The sequence below is a fragment of the Geotrypetes seraphini genome, chromosome 8 (genome assembly GCF_902459505.1).
Source record: "Geotrypetes seraphini chromosome 8, aGeoSer1.1, whole genome shotgun sequence".
Taxonomy (NCBI): Eukaryota; Metazoa; Chordata; class Amphibia; order Gymnophiona; family Dermophiidae; genus Geotrypetes; species Geotrypetes seraphini.
In genome coordinates, this window is record NC_047091.1 from 64,931,158 (window position 1) to 64,948,063 (window position 16,906).

The window sequence follows — 16,906 nt, forward strand, 5'->3', positions numbered from 1 at the left end:
AAGGTCTGTCTCCCCTGAAGGCCTGTCCACCCCTGAAACCCTGCACCTCCACCTGAAGGCCTGTCCCCCCCGAAGGTCTGTCCCTCCCTGAAGGCCTGTCCCCCCCTTGAACCTCTGAAGGCCTGCGCCCCCCCCCCCCCCCGAAGGTCTGTCCCCCCTGAAGGCCTGTACCTCCCCCCAAAGGACTATCCCCCCTCCCCCTCCCCCGGGAAGGCCTGTGTGTTCCCCTCTGGCCTCCCTTTACCCGATTCCTGCAGAAAGCAACCTGCAGAAAGGATAGCAGGTATTTCAGCGATCCTTGCAGGTTGCCATAGGCCTCTGATGTCAGAGGATGGGCGGGACTGCAGCAGAGGGACAACTCGGGAGGTCTATGGCAACCTGCAAGGATTGCTGAAGTACCACCTATCCTTTCTGCAGGTTGCTTTGTAGAGGAATCGCATAAAGGGAGGCGAAAGCCTTAGGGTCGGGTCATGAGAAGGGAAGTTCCTGGGTCATGACTCCAAGGCCGGGAGCACCCCCTCATGGCTTGCACCCGTGGTGGACCGCCCCTTCCACCCTTGGTACGCCACTGTCTGAAGCTTATGCGGTTAAGGCAGAGCTTACAGGAATGGGGCAGGGAAACTGAGTTCTGACTGGTAAAAATTTGTTCCCCCCCCCCTGTTATTCTCTAGTTCAGGGGTAGGGAACTCCGTCCTCGAGAGCCGTATTCCAGTCGGATTTCCCCAATGAATATGCATTGAAAGCAGTGCATGCAAATAGATCTCATGCATATTCATTGGGGAAATCCTGAAAACCCGACTGGAATGCGGCTCTCGAGGACCGGAGTTCCCTACCCCTGCCCTAGTTCCTGCCTCGGGTCCAGCTTCAAAATCTGGTACCCTAATCCTGGCGACTGCCACGCATCCGCCCGGCTGCTCAGTGAACCGCGGTCACCACGTTTTTATAGCGCGAGCGGCGGTGTGGGCGGAGTCTCGGCTCCCTTCCGCCCCGGGACGTTACGTGCTGTCGCTGCCTGAGAAGCCCGGAGCTTTGCCTTCTTTGGTGCGACGAGGGGGCAGGACAGCAGGAAGAAGGGCTGGGGCTGGAGAGGGTGGAGGCAAGTAATGGGCCAGAAGAGAGAAGGATCTGAAAATGGACAGCCGGGGCAGGAGAGTGGTCGTGTGCGATAATGGCACTGGGGTAGGTGATATGATAGTTGCCAAGTGCAGATTTTCTGCAAATTCAGCCGAAAGAGGCGACACCTATTGCCGAACCTTTTCCCTTCACCCGATCGTTCAGAATGAGTTGAAGATTAGAAACAGATTACAGGTTGCATTATAGACTGACAGCTGGTGTGCAGGTATTAAAGCTGTAAAGTAAAAGGATGAGAGGTTGGTGAAGGGTCTGTGTGCACAAATTGACTGTAAGGGTAGGTGAAGCAGTTTAATGTCCCAATGAAGTCCCCCCTCCCTTCGCCAAGCATTTGATCATCTTTTTTTATGATCTAGTCTAGTAGGTTTGGAAATTCTTCTTTTGCCTTTGATCTGACTTGGCCCTTTTTCTTCTTGCACCGCTGATGCGCCCTTCGTTTGTAACCGATCGGCTGACGATTTTCAAGCCGTAGGAAGAAAATTTCGTCCTCTGAAAATAAGCTTAAAAACCAGGAAGTAAGGAACACTGCCATTGGGCGTGGAAAGCTTTGTAATGAAATAGATTCCCCTTCCACTGTGTTAAACACACATGGGTAGATGAGCACCCCCCACTATTGCATGAGCTCCTTCATTGTATCTAGGAAGGGGGGTCATTTGTATTGTGTTTGGTATCCCCCCAATAGTCTTGAAAGGTTGGTACCTGTGTGTATGTACTGTATAAATAATGCATGTGTTCTCCATATGTAAGTTATAATAGCAGCATTTTTATTTAATCGCTGGCTGCAAGGAAAATACCCCCTCCCCACACATACTTACCCACACATATATGTGTACCTTTTTTCTTTATAGCACATTGTTGTACAAGCAAAAGTCTTAAATTTCTAAGTGGTTTGAAATGATCCTACTTAGATTTTTAAACTCTTGTTTCAGGGTGTCCTTTCCATTTCTTCTCTTTCCTTTCCCAGCCTATTCACATTTTGTCTTTCACTTACTCCCTAGATCCCCATTTCCAGCTACTTTTCTCTGTCTCTCTTCCTTGAATTCAACCCTTCCTGACATCTGGACCATTTTGTCTTCCTCTTCCCTTCTACCCAGCTTTGCATTCTTCCTCTTCAAAGTCTCTCTCTCTCTCTTGTCCCAAATGGTCGATAAGACTGAGTGGGTTGCTGTGGGCCGATTTTGTGGCTGATTTCTATTTAAAGAGTGATCAATGTTCAAATGGCTGCCCATGCAAATAAGTTTTGAGGAGGGTAATCATAATCCCATCAGATTGCTCGCTTAGAAACTGCCTCTCATGTGCAGAGCCGATTTGGGGGAAAAGCTGAGTGGCAAGGGAAGCCCCAAAGTAGCCTCCTGCCACTCAGCTGGTGGGGCTTTTTTCTTTTTTTATTAATGGTACAGATGTTGTGCCATATCTGCCCCCATTAAAAAAAAAGAGTCAAGCCACCGCCTCCCCCTCCCCAGTGATGCCCCCCTGACGACCCCGGAAGAAAAATAAAGAGAAGCAGGAAGCATGCCCACTCCCTCCTGCCTCTGTGAACCCCCCTCCCCCCCTGCTGAGCCTAACCGACCCACTTGCCAGGACTCACCTCCGGTGGACTTAAATAAAAATTGGCAGGAGAGATGGCCACTTCTGCCTCCTTGAACCCCCCCTGCCGAACAGCCGACTGACCCCCCCTCCCCTCACAGGACCCTCATTCCCTCCCCTCCCCTTCCCCACTCCCCCTACTTTTGAAAGAATTGGCAGGAGGGATGCCCACTCACTCCTGCCACCGGATGACCCCCATGACTCCCCCAAAACCATTCCTCACATCTCCGAACCATCCCTGTACCTGTACAGAAAGAAGACAGCAGGGGCCTTAGTGCATCCTGAAATACACAGGGAGGAGGCTAAGGCCCCATTTGGCTCAGATACCCAAGACCCCTTCCCGTGCATCCCAGGATACACTGGGAATGGGAAGGACTACCATTTTGGAGTGGCGGGCCTGTGAGCAGGAGGGACTGGGCATCCCGCCTGCTTTCTGTATGGGGATGGTTTTGTGGGGAGCCGGAGGAGCATCCAGTGGTAGGATTGAGTGGGCATCCCTCCTGACGATTCTTTCTAAAGTAGTGGGATTGGGGAAGGGGAGGGGAGGGGGTTCTGCAAGGGGAGGGTGTTAGTTGGTTCGGCAGGAAAGGGATTCATGGAGGCAGGAGGGAGTGAGCATGCCTCCTGCTTATTTAAGTCCACAGAGGGGTTCCTGGCCAGGGGGTGGGGGGTTGGGGTTGGTGTTGGGGAGAGGAGTGTTGCAGAGGCAGGAGGGAGTGGGCATCTCTCCTGCCAGGGGTCATCGGGGGGGGGGAAGTTATCGGGTGGGGGGGCTCAACTTTTTTTATGGAGCAGATATTGTGTGTGTGTTATACAAATTGTCAATCGAAAAATTGTTTGTTCAATTGGTTAAATCTCAATTGGCTATGAACAAACCTATACAGAGTTCTAATAGTACCCAAGACACTACTTGTGATGTTCTTCGTGTCTTTACTGGAGTGAAGTGTTCATCATCGATCTTGTACAGGATTCATTATTTAATAAACTAAGTAATTTTTGTACTCTATTGTGGTGGAATAATGCTTATTAAGAAGAGCACTTAAAGCTTTAAGTTAAGTGCTCTTCTTAATAAGCATTATTCCAACACAATATTAAATAATGAATCTTGTACAAGACCGATGATGAACACTTCACCCCAGTAAGGACACAAAGAACATCATAAGTAGTGTCTTGGGTATTTGAGGTCTTGAGTACTATTAGAACTCTGTATAGGTTTGTATTATACACACCCCACATCTGTGCCCATAAAAAAAAACCATGACAGATATGTCCATTTTTTTGAGTCGGTTTTAATGATCTAACTATGGCATGCAGTGTTAGTCCATTGATCAGATGGCTTGTTTTAATATTAATGACCTCATTTTAATAGTAATGAGGTTATTTGCATGCTAGTCGGAGAATGTACAACCGCACGGAAAACCACACGGTGAGCTGTTTTGAAAATTGGGTCTGCAAATTCTGTTAGTTGCTGAACTAGTCAAACTGGTTTAGTGACCATCGGTACACGATCGGAGCATTTAGTGCATCTAGCCCCGAGTCCTTTATAGTCCCATCTCAGCTTTCTAAGCCCCCAGATCCTTTTTTCCATCGCTCTACACCCCTTCCAGACACACTTTCTCCGTTTCACTCATTCCAACCCACTACAGGCTTGTCTCTCCTGTTCTGTCTTGTTACTGTTTATTTTTTTTTGCCAAATATTTGTGACCTGGATTGGCCACTGTTGGAAACAGGACACTGGGTTAGATGGACCCATTGGTCTGATCCAATACGGCTGTTCTTATGTGATACTTCTTCTCTTTTGCTTATCCTATCTCTCGCTGCCTCTCTATCCATCTCAAGGTTCTTCTCTCTATTTTTCTATTCCCTACATCTCTTTCTTCCACGTCCCCTCATTAGAGTTCAATTTAAACGTGCTTGTGTTGCTTTTAAAATCCTATATGGAATTTTTACTCCTCTTATTCCTTTATCGTGGAATGTTTATAGATTCTCTTTTGCAAGAGGCAACCAACAATTTAAATTATCCCTTCCTTCCAGGTTTTTAGTCAATCTCTGATTTTTAAATTTTTCTCAACTTTGGAATGATCTTCCGTCTCTTAAGGAGTTTTGTTTCGCTTCAATTTTTTCATAAATCTTTAAAAAACGTTTTATTTGCTAAACATTTTGAAAACTGATTTTCTTGAAATCTGTTTCTATTTCTAATGGTTCTTATCTGTTTAAGTTAACTATTGTAACCCGAGTCGAGCTTTCATAGAATGATGACTTGGTATATAAAGCCAAGCATTAGATTAGATTAGACCTCCCCCACTAGATATTACCCACTCTTTCTCCCACGTTTTCCCATCCATTCACCTACTTGGTGCTTTTTCCACTATTCTCGTACCCACTTACCTACTTGATACTTTTTTCCCCATCTTCACCCCACAATACTTTTTACCTCATTTTTCACCTCCACCCACTCATCCACCCAATGATCTTTCCCACACTCTTGCTCACCTGATACTCTTTTTCCCCTTCTCATTCCTACCCACTTGATGCCTTCCCTCTAAAAGCGTTCTCTTCTTTCCCGTCTCAATGCTTGATTTTATGTGCACTAACATGCTGCCGCCTCCTCCAACTTACAGCTCTTATCGCAAGACTGGTCTCATGGCAGCAGAAGATTTCTTCTTTTTAAGGTGTCTCTTGCTACCAAGAGAGTGGATAGCTAACCCACTGCGGGAGATGACCCATAAAAGTGGTAGTCTCCAACTGAATGCAGGAGACTTGACATGTATGAGAACTCTCCCATCTCCAGGATCTTTTAAAACATCTTTAGAGGACCTGTTAGAATGTGCCGGAGCTCTCTTAGAATCTGAGGATGTGTCTCTATTGGCCCCTATGATTTTGTCCACTTTTAGTTTTACAAGTTGTTCATAAACATTTTCTTCCATGAACTATGTGGCATCTACTCTATTCTTACATGTGCTTTCTGTCAATCATTTGTTGCCTTTCTCAAGGATTTGCTTCTGTGAACACCAAAGTTTATCATTTCTGCTTTTTCCACATCCCTCGCCACATATTTTTCTTCAGAATTTGAGTCATGTAATTCCACTTCTGGATTTTCTTTTCTATCCAATATACCCTTGAAAGTCATTTTGCTACATTTTTAGCTATTTTTTTTCTTCTGCGTGTGTTGTTTGCCATCCTGATTTATCTCTTTGAGCAGAATTTGCAAAATTTCAGGCAAATAGGCCTGAAACACAGATGAGGAGGCACAAGGTACAAGGCTGAAGATTCATCTAAGGTTCCACCAGCACTTCTTCCCCTCTCCAAGGAAGATCAAAAGCAAGTAAGCTGCCAGCTCTACAGCACAGGTGTTACCTTCTCTCCCTGCAATCCATTGATCAGACATTTCTCAGATAAGGAATAGGCTGCAGAGGGAGGTGGAAACAGCAGCAAGGTGACAGAAACTCTCTCTTCTTGCCTTCCCCTATGGCCAAGGTTACCAGATTTCCTATTAAAAAAAAGAGGACATGAGGCCACGCCCCATTACACCCCTCAGCCCTGCCCTATTACACCAACAGCCCCTCCCCCACACGGACCTGTCTATCCTCTTCCCCATTCTCTATTTCTGTGAACAACACCCTCGGTCTCCCTGCCAAAACCTGTTGTTTCTTTCTCTACAATATTGCTAAAATCAGACCCTTTCTTTCAAAGTGCATTACCAAGACCCTTATCCATACCCTCATCACCTCTCGCCAACCTGCTTCTCACTGGCCTTCCGCTAAACCATCTCTCTCCACTTCAATCTGTTCAGAACTCTGCTGTATGCCTCATATCCTGTCAGTGTCGCTACGCCCACATTACCCCTCTCCTCAAGTCACTTCATTGGCTCATCTGCTTCTGCATAAAGTTCAAACTCCTCTTATTGACTTACAAGTGTATCTGCTCCACAATTCCTCAGTATCTCTCCTTTCTCTCCACACTCCTCCCCCCCCCCCCAGGCACTCTGCTCATCGGATAAAGTCTCTCTTATCTGTACCCTTCTCAACAGCCAACTCCAGACTCTGTCCCTTCTACCTTGCTGTACCGTATGCCTGGAACAAACTGCCTTACTCGATAAGTCAAGCTCTATCTCTGGCAGTATTCAAATCCAGATTCAAAGCCCACTTCTTTGAAGATTCTTTCAATTTCAAATTCCAACCCATCTTCTAAGCACCAATATCTCTTAGAATTCCCCCATCTGAGCATAGTGTATTGATGAACCTTTTGTCCAGTTTGTTTGTCTTGACTAGATTGTAAGCTCTTTTGAGCAGGGACTGTCTCTTCTGTGTTCTGATGTACAGAGTGTACATGTCTAGTAGTGCTATAGAAATGGGTAGTAGTAATAGTAGTTTTAAGTTTCCCTTTTCCCAAGTTTGTAAGCAATTTCCCAGCAAAGTCTTACCAGTGAAGATCTCCCTAGGCTAGATTCACTAAACGTACCGATCCTGTAACGACGATCACAAAACCAGTTTTGCAATCATACCCCGACCCCGACCCGATTCACTAAACAGCTCACCGTCTAGTTTACGATCCCATTCGATCCACCCATGCAAATTAGTAAAAACCCCATGCAAATAGCCAAGCAATTGATTCACTAACAATTGCTTGGCTATTTTGAATTGGGTTTTACTAATATCAATCTCGACTGCTGCAGACCTGTCGGTAACTATTTTACCGACAGGTCTGCCTGGTTTTTTTTCTATTTTTTTTTAATGGCACAGATATTTTGCTTGTGAATTACACAAGCAAAATATCTACTCATTAAAAAAAAAGAAAAAGATGAAAAAAAAGAAACCCCACACAAACACGGTGGCGGCGGTCCCCCCCCCCCAAACGCGGTAGCGGCATGCCCTCCCCCCCGAAAAAGGCACGAGGGATGTCCAGTCCTTCCTGACATCGGGCCTGGCTTGTGCTTCCCGATGGAAAAAAACAAACCCACAAACGGCAGGAGGAATGCCTACTCTCTCCAGATGGCAAATACGTCCTCCCACCCCTGGCAGGAGGGTTGCCCACTCACTCCTGCCATCAGCCTCTACTTTTCTGTTAGGGAGCAAGAGGGTTGCCTTCTGCTCCTAGCATGCACTTAGGGCCTTAGGCCCCGCCCCTGGTGTATCATGTGATGCATGGGGAGGGGCCTAAGGCCCTGATTGGCTCAGGCATCGCAGGTTCCTCCCTTGGGAGGAGCCCAAGGCGCCTGAGCCATGAATGACTTTCTTAGGTAAGAGCCTAAGGAAGTCCCTGATTGGCTAATGGAGGAGCCTGATTGGCCAAGGGAGGAGCTTGAGGTGCCTGAGCCAATCAAGGCCTTAGGCCCCCTCCCCGTGCATCACATACATTTTCTTACTAGTGTACTTTCCTTAAAGTTGGAAATGTGTAAACAGGTACAAAGGAAACAGCTGAGGAGACGATGATCTTGATCCAAACTTTATTCAGAAGGTGCAGTCCAACAAACAATCCAAAAATACACAGTAGATCGATAGTGGTATAGACCCGACATGGTCTGTATTTTGGTCAAGAATGACCTTCTTCCAGTGCGCTATGATCCACTATGAAGGAATAAGATGATAAGCAATACAAAGTACTGTGTATTAGAAGTGTTGCTCATCAAGTGTAGCCGCCTAGTCTGCAAAGAGGAATGTGTAAACAAGCAGCAGTCCATGATTGGAATATGGGGGAGAGTGTGGCGCAGTGGTTAAAGCTCCTACCTCAGCACCCTGAGGCAAATGGCAAATGCTCTTATCAGTTGCTAGCAGCCTGAGGTTGTGGGTTCAAACCTTTGCTGGTCCTTGTGATCCTGGGCAAGTCACTCAATCCCTTCATTGCCCCAGGTACATTAAATAGATTGTGAGCCCACCAGGACAGACAGGGGAAAATACTTGAGAACCTAAATACATTCATATAAACCATTCTGAGCTCCCCTGGGAGAATAGTATAGAAAATTGAATAAATAAATGATTGGAGCATAAATCTAATCTAATCTTCATTTTATATACCGAATCTACTCCCTAAGGAGCTCGACTCGGTTTACAGTTTGTTAAAAAATGAAACATAACAAGTAAAAACTGTGGGATAAAAACAGAAATTGGTTAGATTAGATGGATGGAAAAAGTTAGAAAAAAAGTATGTTGAATTGCTTAAAATTACTATTCGACAGCTAAAATCAAATTAACTATTGTGAAAACAACCAGGTTTTTAAACTTTTTCAAAATTGATATAATTGATCTACCAGTCTTAGAGAATCTGGAAGTCCATTCCAAATTCTCACCAATTTAAATGTAAAAGACTTACCGTATTTTCACATAGATAACGCGCACCCGTGTAAAACGCGCACACGGGTATAGCGCGCAAAAAACACATATTTATGTACATAAATTTTTATATACCGCGCACACCCGTATACCGCGCATGCTGCCCGACTCTCCTTTCGCACGCCCCGACTCCTCTGGAGACCCCGACTCTGTTTTCGCCCGCCCCGACTCTCCTTTCCTCCTTGAAGTCCTGTCCCTACCCTGAAAGCCTGATGCCCCCCCCGATGTCCGATTCACCCCCCGCAGGACCGCTCGCACCCCCACCCCGAAGGACCGCTTGCACGCACCCGCACCCCCACCCTGAAAGACCACTCGCACCCCCACCCCGAAGGAGCGCTCGCACTCCCACCCCGAAGGACCGCTCGCACCCCCACCCGAAGAACCGCTCGCACCCCCACAGCCTCACCCCCCTCCCCCATGGAGAAGCTGTCTACCTTGTTTCCGGATGCCAGCGAGCCCAGCTGTTTTCTCTGCCGGCGGTCCCGCCCCTTCTCTGAGCCCTGCTGCACTGCTTTTTCTTCCGGCGGTCCCACCCTTTCTCTGACATCAGAGAAAGGGCGGGACCGCCTGAAGAGGAAGCAGCGCAGCACAGAGAAAATACGGTACTAAGCTTCCCAGTGCATTTTATACCTTTCAGAGAAGGAAATGCTAATTTGTGAATTGTTGTAATTCTTGAATAGCAGGATCTAAAGGAATTCCAACTAAGGGGAATCAAAGAGTCAAATATTCCATAAAGGAGTTTGAAAACTACACAGCACACTTGAACTGTATCCTGTGATGGACCGGAAGCCAATGGAGTTTTCTCAGCAATGGGGAAACATGGTCGTACTTTCTCTTTCCAAAAATAAGTTTGGCCGCTGTATTCTGTATTAACTGGAGACGTTTGAAACTGCCCTGTTTAATACCCAAATAAATAGAATTACAGTAGATTACAAATATGTCAATTAATTTTTAATTGCCTTTATGTATCAACAATAATACAGTAGTACCTTGGATTAAGAGCATAATCCGTTCCAGGAGCATGCTCATAATCCAAAATGCTCGTTTATCAAAGTGAGTTTCCCCATAAGAAATAATGGAAACTCGCTTTGCTAAGTTCCCACCCCCCCCCCCCCCGAGGCCAGCAGCGCTGCTCCCCCCCCCACGAGAACCAGCATTGCTCCCCCCGAAGGCCCCCCCCCCGCCGCCATCGGGCACCCCCCCCGCCGCGACCTGAGGTCCCCCCAACCCACCCGAACCCTCTTCTTACTTTGCTGTAGCCTCAGCAGCGGCACCGGCAATGGCACCGGCACCAGCATGTCCTGTGCGTTGGTGCCAGTGCCTGAAGAACTGCCTCCTGTGCTGGGCCTTGAGCATGTGCACATGTTTAAGGCCGAGAGTTCACGTCGAATGCACGTTCGACGTGAACTCTCAGGCCTTGAGCATGCGCATATGCTCAAGGCCCAGCACAGGAGGCAAATCTTCAGGTACCGGCACCAACGCACAGGACATGCTGGTGCCGCTGCGGAGGCTACAGCAGAGGGTTTTGCTCGTCTTGCAAAACACTCGCAAACTGGTGCACTCGTAAACCGAGGTACTACTGTACTTTAAACAGTATCTTTCACTGACTGGCAACCAATGCAATTCATAGAAACTGATTTAATGTGTTGAAAGTGCAAAGAGCCATAAGTAAGTCTGGCAACATAAGTGTTTCAAACACATTAATTCTTCTCCTTTTCTTCTACGTCCTCCTCATTTACCCTCCTACTAAAGTGTCTTGTTTAGAACCTGCATTAGCTTGTTCATATGGTGTTCTGACTATTTGGCTTTGGCAGAGGGTCCCCAAATCCCTTTAAAAGAAAATGACGCCTAAGGTGTACTTTGACATGTTTAAACTGGTGGAGGACAAGCATTGATGGAACTCCCAAGAAATGAGCAAAGAAGGATAATCAGCTTGCTGGTCATGACAAATGGATACACAAAACCAAAGTAGAAAACAAGGAGAATCCCACAGAGAACAACCAAGGGTAACAAAAACACAATGAGAAATACCAGGCAAATGAATGGGGTGTAACTGAAACAGCTCTTTATTGTAGGAAAAAAGGACGTTATTCAACAGGCCGTGCTTCAGCAGAAGCCTTTGTTAGGAGTCCATAAGAGATCTAATGTGACGTCCTTATGCCAAATTAAATTAGACCTGTATTTGTACTATGAAACTCATCCAAAATGAAATCTTTCAACAGCAATGCAGTTCAAGTCCCATTCCTGATTTTTTTTTTTAAATTTTTTGCTACCCTTGACTAATGGATTCCACGCAAACTTGAATGTACAGAGAACATGTATTTTGCCCAAGTCTTCCTTTCAGCCCTCACTCCATCACAGTGCTCAAAAGTATCATGCTTCATGACACAGACTTCAATCCAAGGCTCTAAACTGAGTCAGTCCAAGTTTCCCCACCTTTATTTTTACCAATTTAAGAAACTCCAATGGAGAGAAACTTGCAATCTACAGAAAGTCTTTGTCATCCTTTTTAGTCCATATATCTTACTTAGTTTTCATGGACTTTAGCTTAGAGCCTAGTCCACTGTCCTCAAACAGATCTACTGGCAGATCCTACTCCTGTGGGGTCTGCAACCCACCTCCCAATCCATAGTTCCTTTAACAATATGGCCTCCCAATGAGCTGCTAAGTAAATAGTTTTACATCCTTCACTCACAGGTTTATATTTCCATGTGCATTTCTGTTTCTGAGTTGGGCACTCCTCCAGATAATCCATGTCCTCAGGTTACTCCAGGAGTTCACAGCTAGAGAATGACACAGGGACAAATTTTTCCCCATCCCTGCGGGAATTCATTTTCCCGTCCCATCCCGGAGAGTTCTTTTCCTGTCCCTGCCCTGTCCTCATCTGCACAAACCTCAAACAGTTTAAAATCATAAGTGTTCGAGGCTTGTGTGATTAAGGCAGAGCTTACAGGAATGGGACAGCGACAAAACTTGCGGTGACGGGATGGAGAAAATGAGTTCCTGCAGGGACGGGGACAAATTTGGCCCTGCTTCATTCTCTACTCGCATGCCTTTATTCCTTCTCTAATGGCTCAGCAGTGTTTGAACCTGTAACTGGGATGACTCTTCCTCTAGCCTATCCTTGGAGGCATGACATATTGTTTTGTAAGTCAGGGGAATTGACAACTGAACCTCCTTTCTATCATGTCCTCTGTCTCTCAGATGGTATAAACTGGTTCTTAGATCCTCCCTTCTGGAGTACGGGCAAGTTTTTCCTTTTCCTAGTAAGTTTAAGGGTTCCTGTCTTAGGGCTAGGGGCTTTCCTACTGAGAACCTGTACCCTAAAAGGATTTTTGGGGATCAACTCATAACTTATGAAAGCTGTGTCTTGTTCTCCTATGATGAACATGTCTAGAATATGGATGATGGAGGGCTTTGGCTTCAAAATGTTTTAGTATGGAGTGGATCTGCTCCAGCCTAGTGCTTCTTTCAGAGGTCCCTGCTGCCTGGAACCAGGTCAGAGAGGCCCTCCACACTGCCCTGCTCAGGACAATGGTATAGCCATGGGTGGTCCCATGTGGGCACAGGCCCACCCATTTTGTACCCAGTGGTGCTTCTCGGATGTGGCTAGTGGAGCTCCCAACTGCACCCCACTCTTGACAAGCCATCATCCATAACCTACTATCTTTGCTTTGGTCAGCACTAGAGTGTGTTCTCATTTTGGACTATGAGACTGTACTATTCAGAACTGCTTTCGCCCTGGGTTTGTTACAGTCTTACAGTTCAATCGAGAATGAACACCAGGGATGGTCTGTGCCTCTCTAATGTAACAATAGATCAGGAGAAGATCCATGTGTGCGTTTCAAGATCTAAAACTGACCAGTTTGGAAAGGGTCACTTGCTCACACTGCATGGTGTTCCTAGACTTCCTAACCTGCCCAAGCTGCTCACTTTCCAATTTATAGGCTTATAGGATGCTGGGCACGATGGACCACTGGTCTGACCCAGCAGTGGCAATTCTTACTTGGCTATTCACCAATCCCATGGATAAGTATTTCTAATTCTCTATGTTGCCAGCCTTCTCACAAAATTTCAATATGCAGCTGTGTCTGCAGGGTACTTCTTGAGATAGGCCAATTTCCCAAGGGTTTGGGGAATACATTCCTTTATAACTGGTGCAGCTACAGCTGCTCCTGCCATTCAGAGTCTTAGCTGTTGGAAGGTGTATCTGTGTTATGTCAGGCTGCTTAAATCACTAACCTTGTACCTTCACAATCACCAATATGAAAAATCCACATTTAAAACCAATCCTCTGATCCTTTCACATTACGCTGCGGTGTTCCTCAAGGATCCATTCTTTCTCCTTCCCTATTCAAACTGGAGAAAACATATATTCACACAATGTGTAATTAAACTCTGCAATTTTTTGTCAGATAATGTGGTGAAAATCAGTTAGCAGGGTTTAAAAAAGCCTAAAAGAGACGTCCATAAGCCATTATTGAGATGACTTGGATAAGCAACATAAAATCTGTTTTACTCCTTGGGATCTTGCCAGGTACTTGCGATCTGGATTGGCCACTGCTGAAAACAGGATATTGGGCTTGATGGACCTTTGGTCTGTCCTGGTATGGCAATTCTTATTAAAAGTCTTTGGTTCGATTTCTCTTGTTCTCTGCCAGGTGCTATGCATATTTTAGTTGTTTCATGAGCATGCATGCACAAGCCTGTAATTGCCTTCCATGAAGCTTTGATCTGGGGTTAGCAGGAATGTGGGATGAGAGAAGTTTTCAAGCTTTCATTCTGTTGTGTGTGGAGGCTTTTTGCAGCTCTATTACCGTATATACTCAAATATAAACCTTAAAAAGGAGGAAAATAGGTTCACTCGAATATAACCCGAGATTAGAAATTTGGGTGATCCTGGGCAGGGGAGGATGCTAGCGCCAGTCATCAGGGAGAGGGGTTTGTGGAGGACGGTTATGTTGGTTATGGGGGGATAGAAATGCCAGGCATTGGGGGGGAGGGGGTATTGACAGCAGCGCCGCAGATGATCAAGTTCAGTGAGGAAGACAAAAGTGATGGTCATCAGTTGGAGACTTGAATATAAAACGAGACCCTCATTTTTGGGCCATTTTTTTGGCCCCAAACATCTCTGTTTATATTCAAGTATATAGGGTACCTCCTCCCCTCTGGGAAAAGTTGCAACTGTCAGAAAAAAAAAAAGACATGATTCAGTAAAATTAATTTAATTCCACTATTTACTTAACATGTCTGCCAGTCATGCAGATTACATCTTACATTTATGACAACAATTTTATAAAACGACATTAACAACAAACAAAAGGGCAGTTAACCTCACTTCCCTTGCAGACTGCAATTTTAATCTGATCCAAAAGCCTGCCAGAGAAAATACATACTTATAGGTCTTCAGGTCCTTCCTAAACACTAAATAATACATTTCTTTCCACAGAGATATTACATTACATTAGTATTTATGAATTGCTAAAATGCCCCAGAAAAAGTTCAATGTGATTTGCAATTTAAAAAGCCTGGCCATATCCAGGGATTACATTCACTGGCTTAGCGAGGTTAGGAGGTGCCCCCACACCCTCCTTTCCGCCCCCCCCACCACTCCTTCTGTGCCCCTGCTCCTCCCCCATCCTCCCATGCCACACTCACGAACTCCCTTCCCTCTTACCTCTTAAATCTTCGCCAGTTCGAGCAGCTCCTCCATTGGCTTTCCCTCTGTTGTCACTTGGTGCCATGACCAGGAAGTGATTTCAGAGGGGAACCAGAATATTTCATTACGTTTCACGACACAGATAACTTGGTTTGTGTTTATGTAGGTGTATGATTATGGCAATATGGCATATGATATTACAGGTTGTAGTATGGGTATCATTTTCCCAGTTTGTAGGGAGTTTGGTCATTTATTGCCCCAGGTACATTAGATAGATTGTGAGCCCGCCGGGACAGACAGGGAAAACTGCTTGAGTACCTGAATAAATGCATAAACCGTTCTGAGCTCCCCTGGGAGAACGGTATAGAAAATTAAAGAAAGAAATAAAAATAAATAAATAAATATTGAGATAGGAGAGGTGATTTGTGTCTTGTTGGTTTCTGGTGGTCGTAGTTTGTTGTTTGTGGGGGAGAGTAAGGTATTTTCCAAATAGATAGGTTTTTAGGCCATCACAAAAGTCTTGGTAGGAGGGGATGTTCCTTAATCATGCTGGTAAAGGATTCTACCATTTTGCTGCCAGTTTGGGGAAGGCTATAGAGTGAATAGTTTTGCATTTGATTCCTCTAGGATTTGGGAATCTAATTCTTATATGGTTGTTGATAAGGTTGTACATTTGTTTTTGGATGGTATTTCAATTAAATTCAACATATATTCTGGTGTTTTGCCATGGAAGATTAAAAGATTGGTGTATGTAGTTTAAAAATACACCTTGTTTCGAAGGGGAGTCAGTGTTTAGTTTGAGATACAGGGGGTCATATTTGGTTGCTGAGGAAAATAAGTCTGGCTGCTACATTTTGAATGGTTTGTAGTTGTAGGCTTCGCATTCATAATCAAGAACTTGCTATTGAAAAGGCCCTGTTCCTTATTACAGGTAAATGGTTGATCTGCAAAGATGGTGCAAATATCTGTGATGAGTTAGCTGATTTTATTGACTGCAGTGGTATATTCAGCCCTATGATATCTGTGAGATTATAAATGTCCTGTGCCTCTGATATTGTGGCTCAAGTTCTATGAGGCCAGGGTCAAGGACTATATTTCAGTGTGCAGAGGGCTGAATCTTGGCCAAGTTCAGCTGTATGTTAAATGGTGAAGTAAAGTGTTTGTCACTATAACTTTGGAACATTCACAATGAAAGCTAATTTCATGAGTAATAGCAACCCTGCCACTTGGCCAGTCATACTCCCTCTAAATCCAGAATCACCTGCTACTTACTGTCTCTATGTTTTAGACATTCTTGGGATCCCAACTATGACCTGTCCATGCCAAACTGTCCATTGTAACTTCCTGGGTAATTGACCCAATCTCTTGTAATGTATTCTGACGTTTGAACTGAATAGGTAAAGGCAAAATAGAAAACCTAATTAACATATGCATGTGTGCATGGTGCTGATCAGAGAGATGTAGGACTCAAGGCAGAAGCTTTTGTGAGAGTTAAAGGACTATGGAGGGGTTGAGGGATTTTCTACTATCCATTCATTTTCTCTTGTTTTCCTCTTTCTTTTCTTGCAGTTTGTGAAATGCGGCTATGCTGGTTCCAATTTCCCAGAGCACATCTTTCCTGCCCTGGTGGGCCGCCCAATTATTCGCTCCACAGCCAAAGTTGGCAACATTGAGATCAAGGTATGCTCTTTTTGTAATGCTGGTATCCTGTTGGGAAGGAGAGGTAAGGGGTTACTGGGACTAATGACGCTAGTAAAATTTGAACTTGTGTTCACCTGAGCAGGTGAGAGTGTGGCGCAGTGGTTAAAGCTACAGCCTCAGCACCCTGAGGTTGTGGGTTCAATCCCACGCTGCTCCTTGTGACCCTGGGCAAGTCACTTAATCCCCCCATTGCCCCAGGTCCATTAGATAGATTGTGAGCCTGCCAGGATAGATAGGGAAAAATGCTTGAGTACCTGAATAAATTAATGTAAACCGTTCTGAGCTCCCCTGGGAGAACGGTATAGAAAATTGAATAAATTAAATTAAAAATTAAATTAAACATAGTGTGTTCTGTTGCTGACATTGTCAAAGGCTGTCCTGATGACTTGGGTTACAGAAAAGAAAGTCATTATAAGAGGAAGTAAAAAACTTGTGGGCAAAACTTTAGCACACTCTGGAGATTATTTGTAAAGCTTCTCTTCCTCTAAATAAGAGGCAT

At 45.2% G+C, this 16,906-nt stretch overlaps 1 protein-coding gene across 1 annotated transcript in view; it reads left to right on the forward strand.

Annotated features, from left to right (window-relative positions):
- The first annotated feature begins 1,021 nt into the window (after window positions 1–1,021).
- Window positions 1,022–16,906, forward strand: part of LOC117365126 (actin-related protein 2-like) — a 58,216-nt gene continuing 42,331 nt past the window's right edge. The window contains exons 1-2 of the mRNA XM_033955115.1: window positions 1,022–1,179; window positions 16,276–16,386. Coding sequence (XP_033811006.1) covers window positions 1,132–1,179; window positions 16,276–16,386 — 159 coding nt within the window. The 5' untranslated portion in view covers window positions 1,022–1,131. The remainder of the gene's footprint in view (window positions 1,180–16,275; window positions 16,387–16,906) is intronic.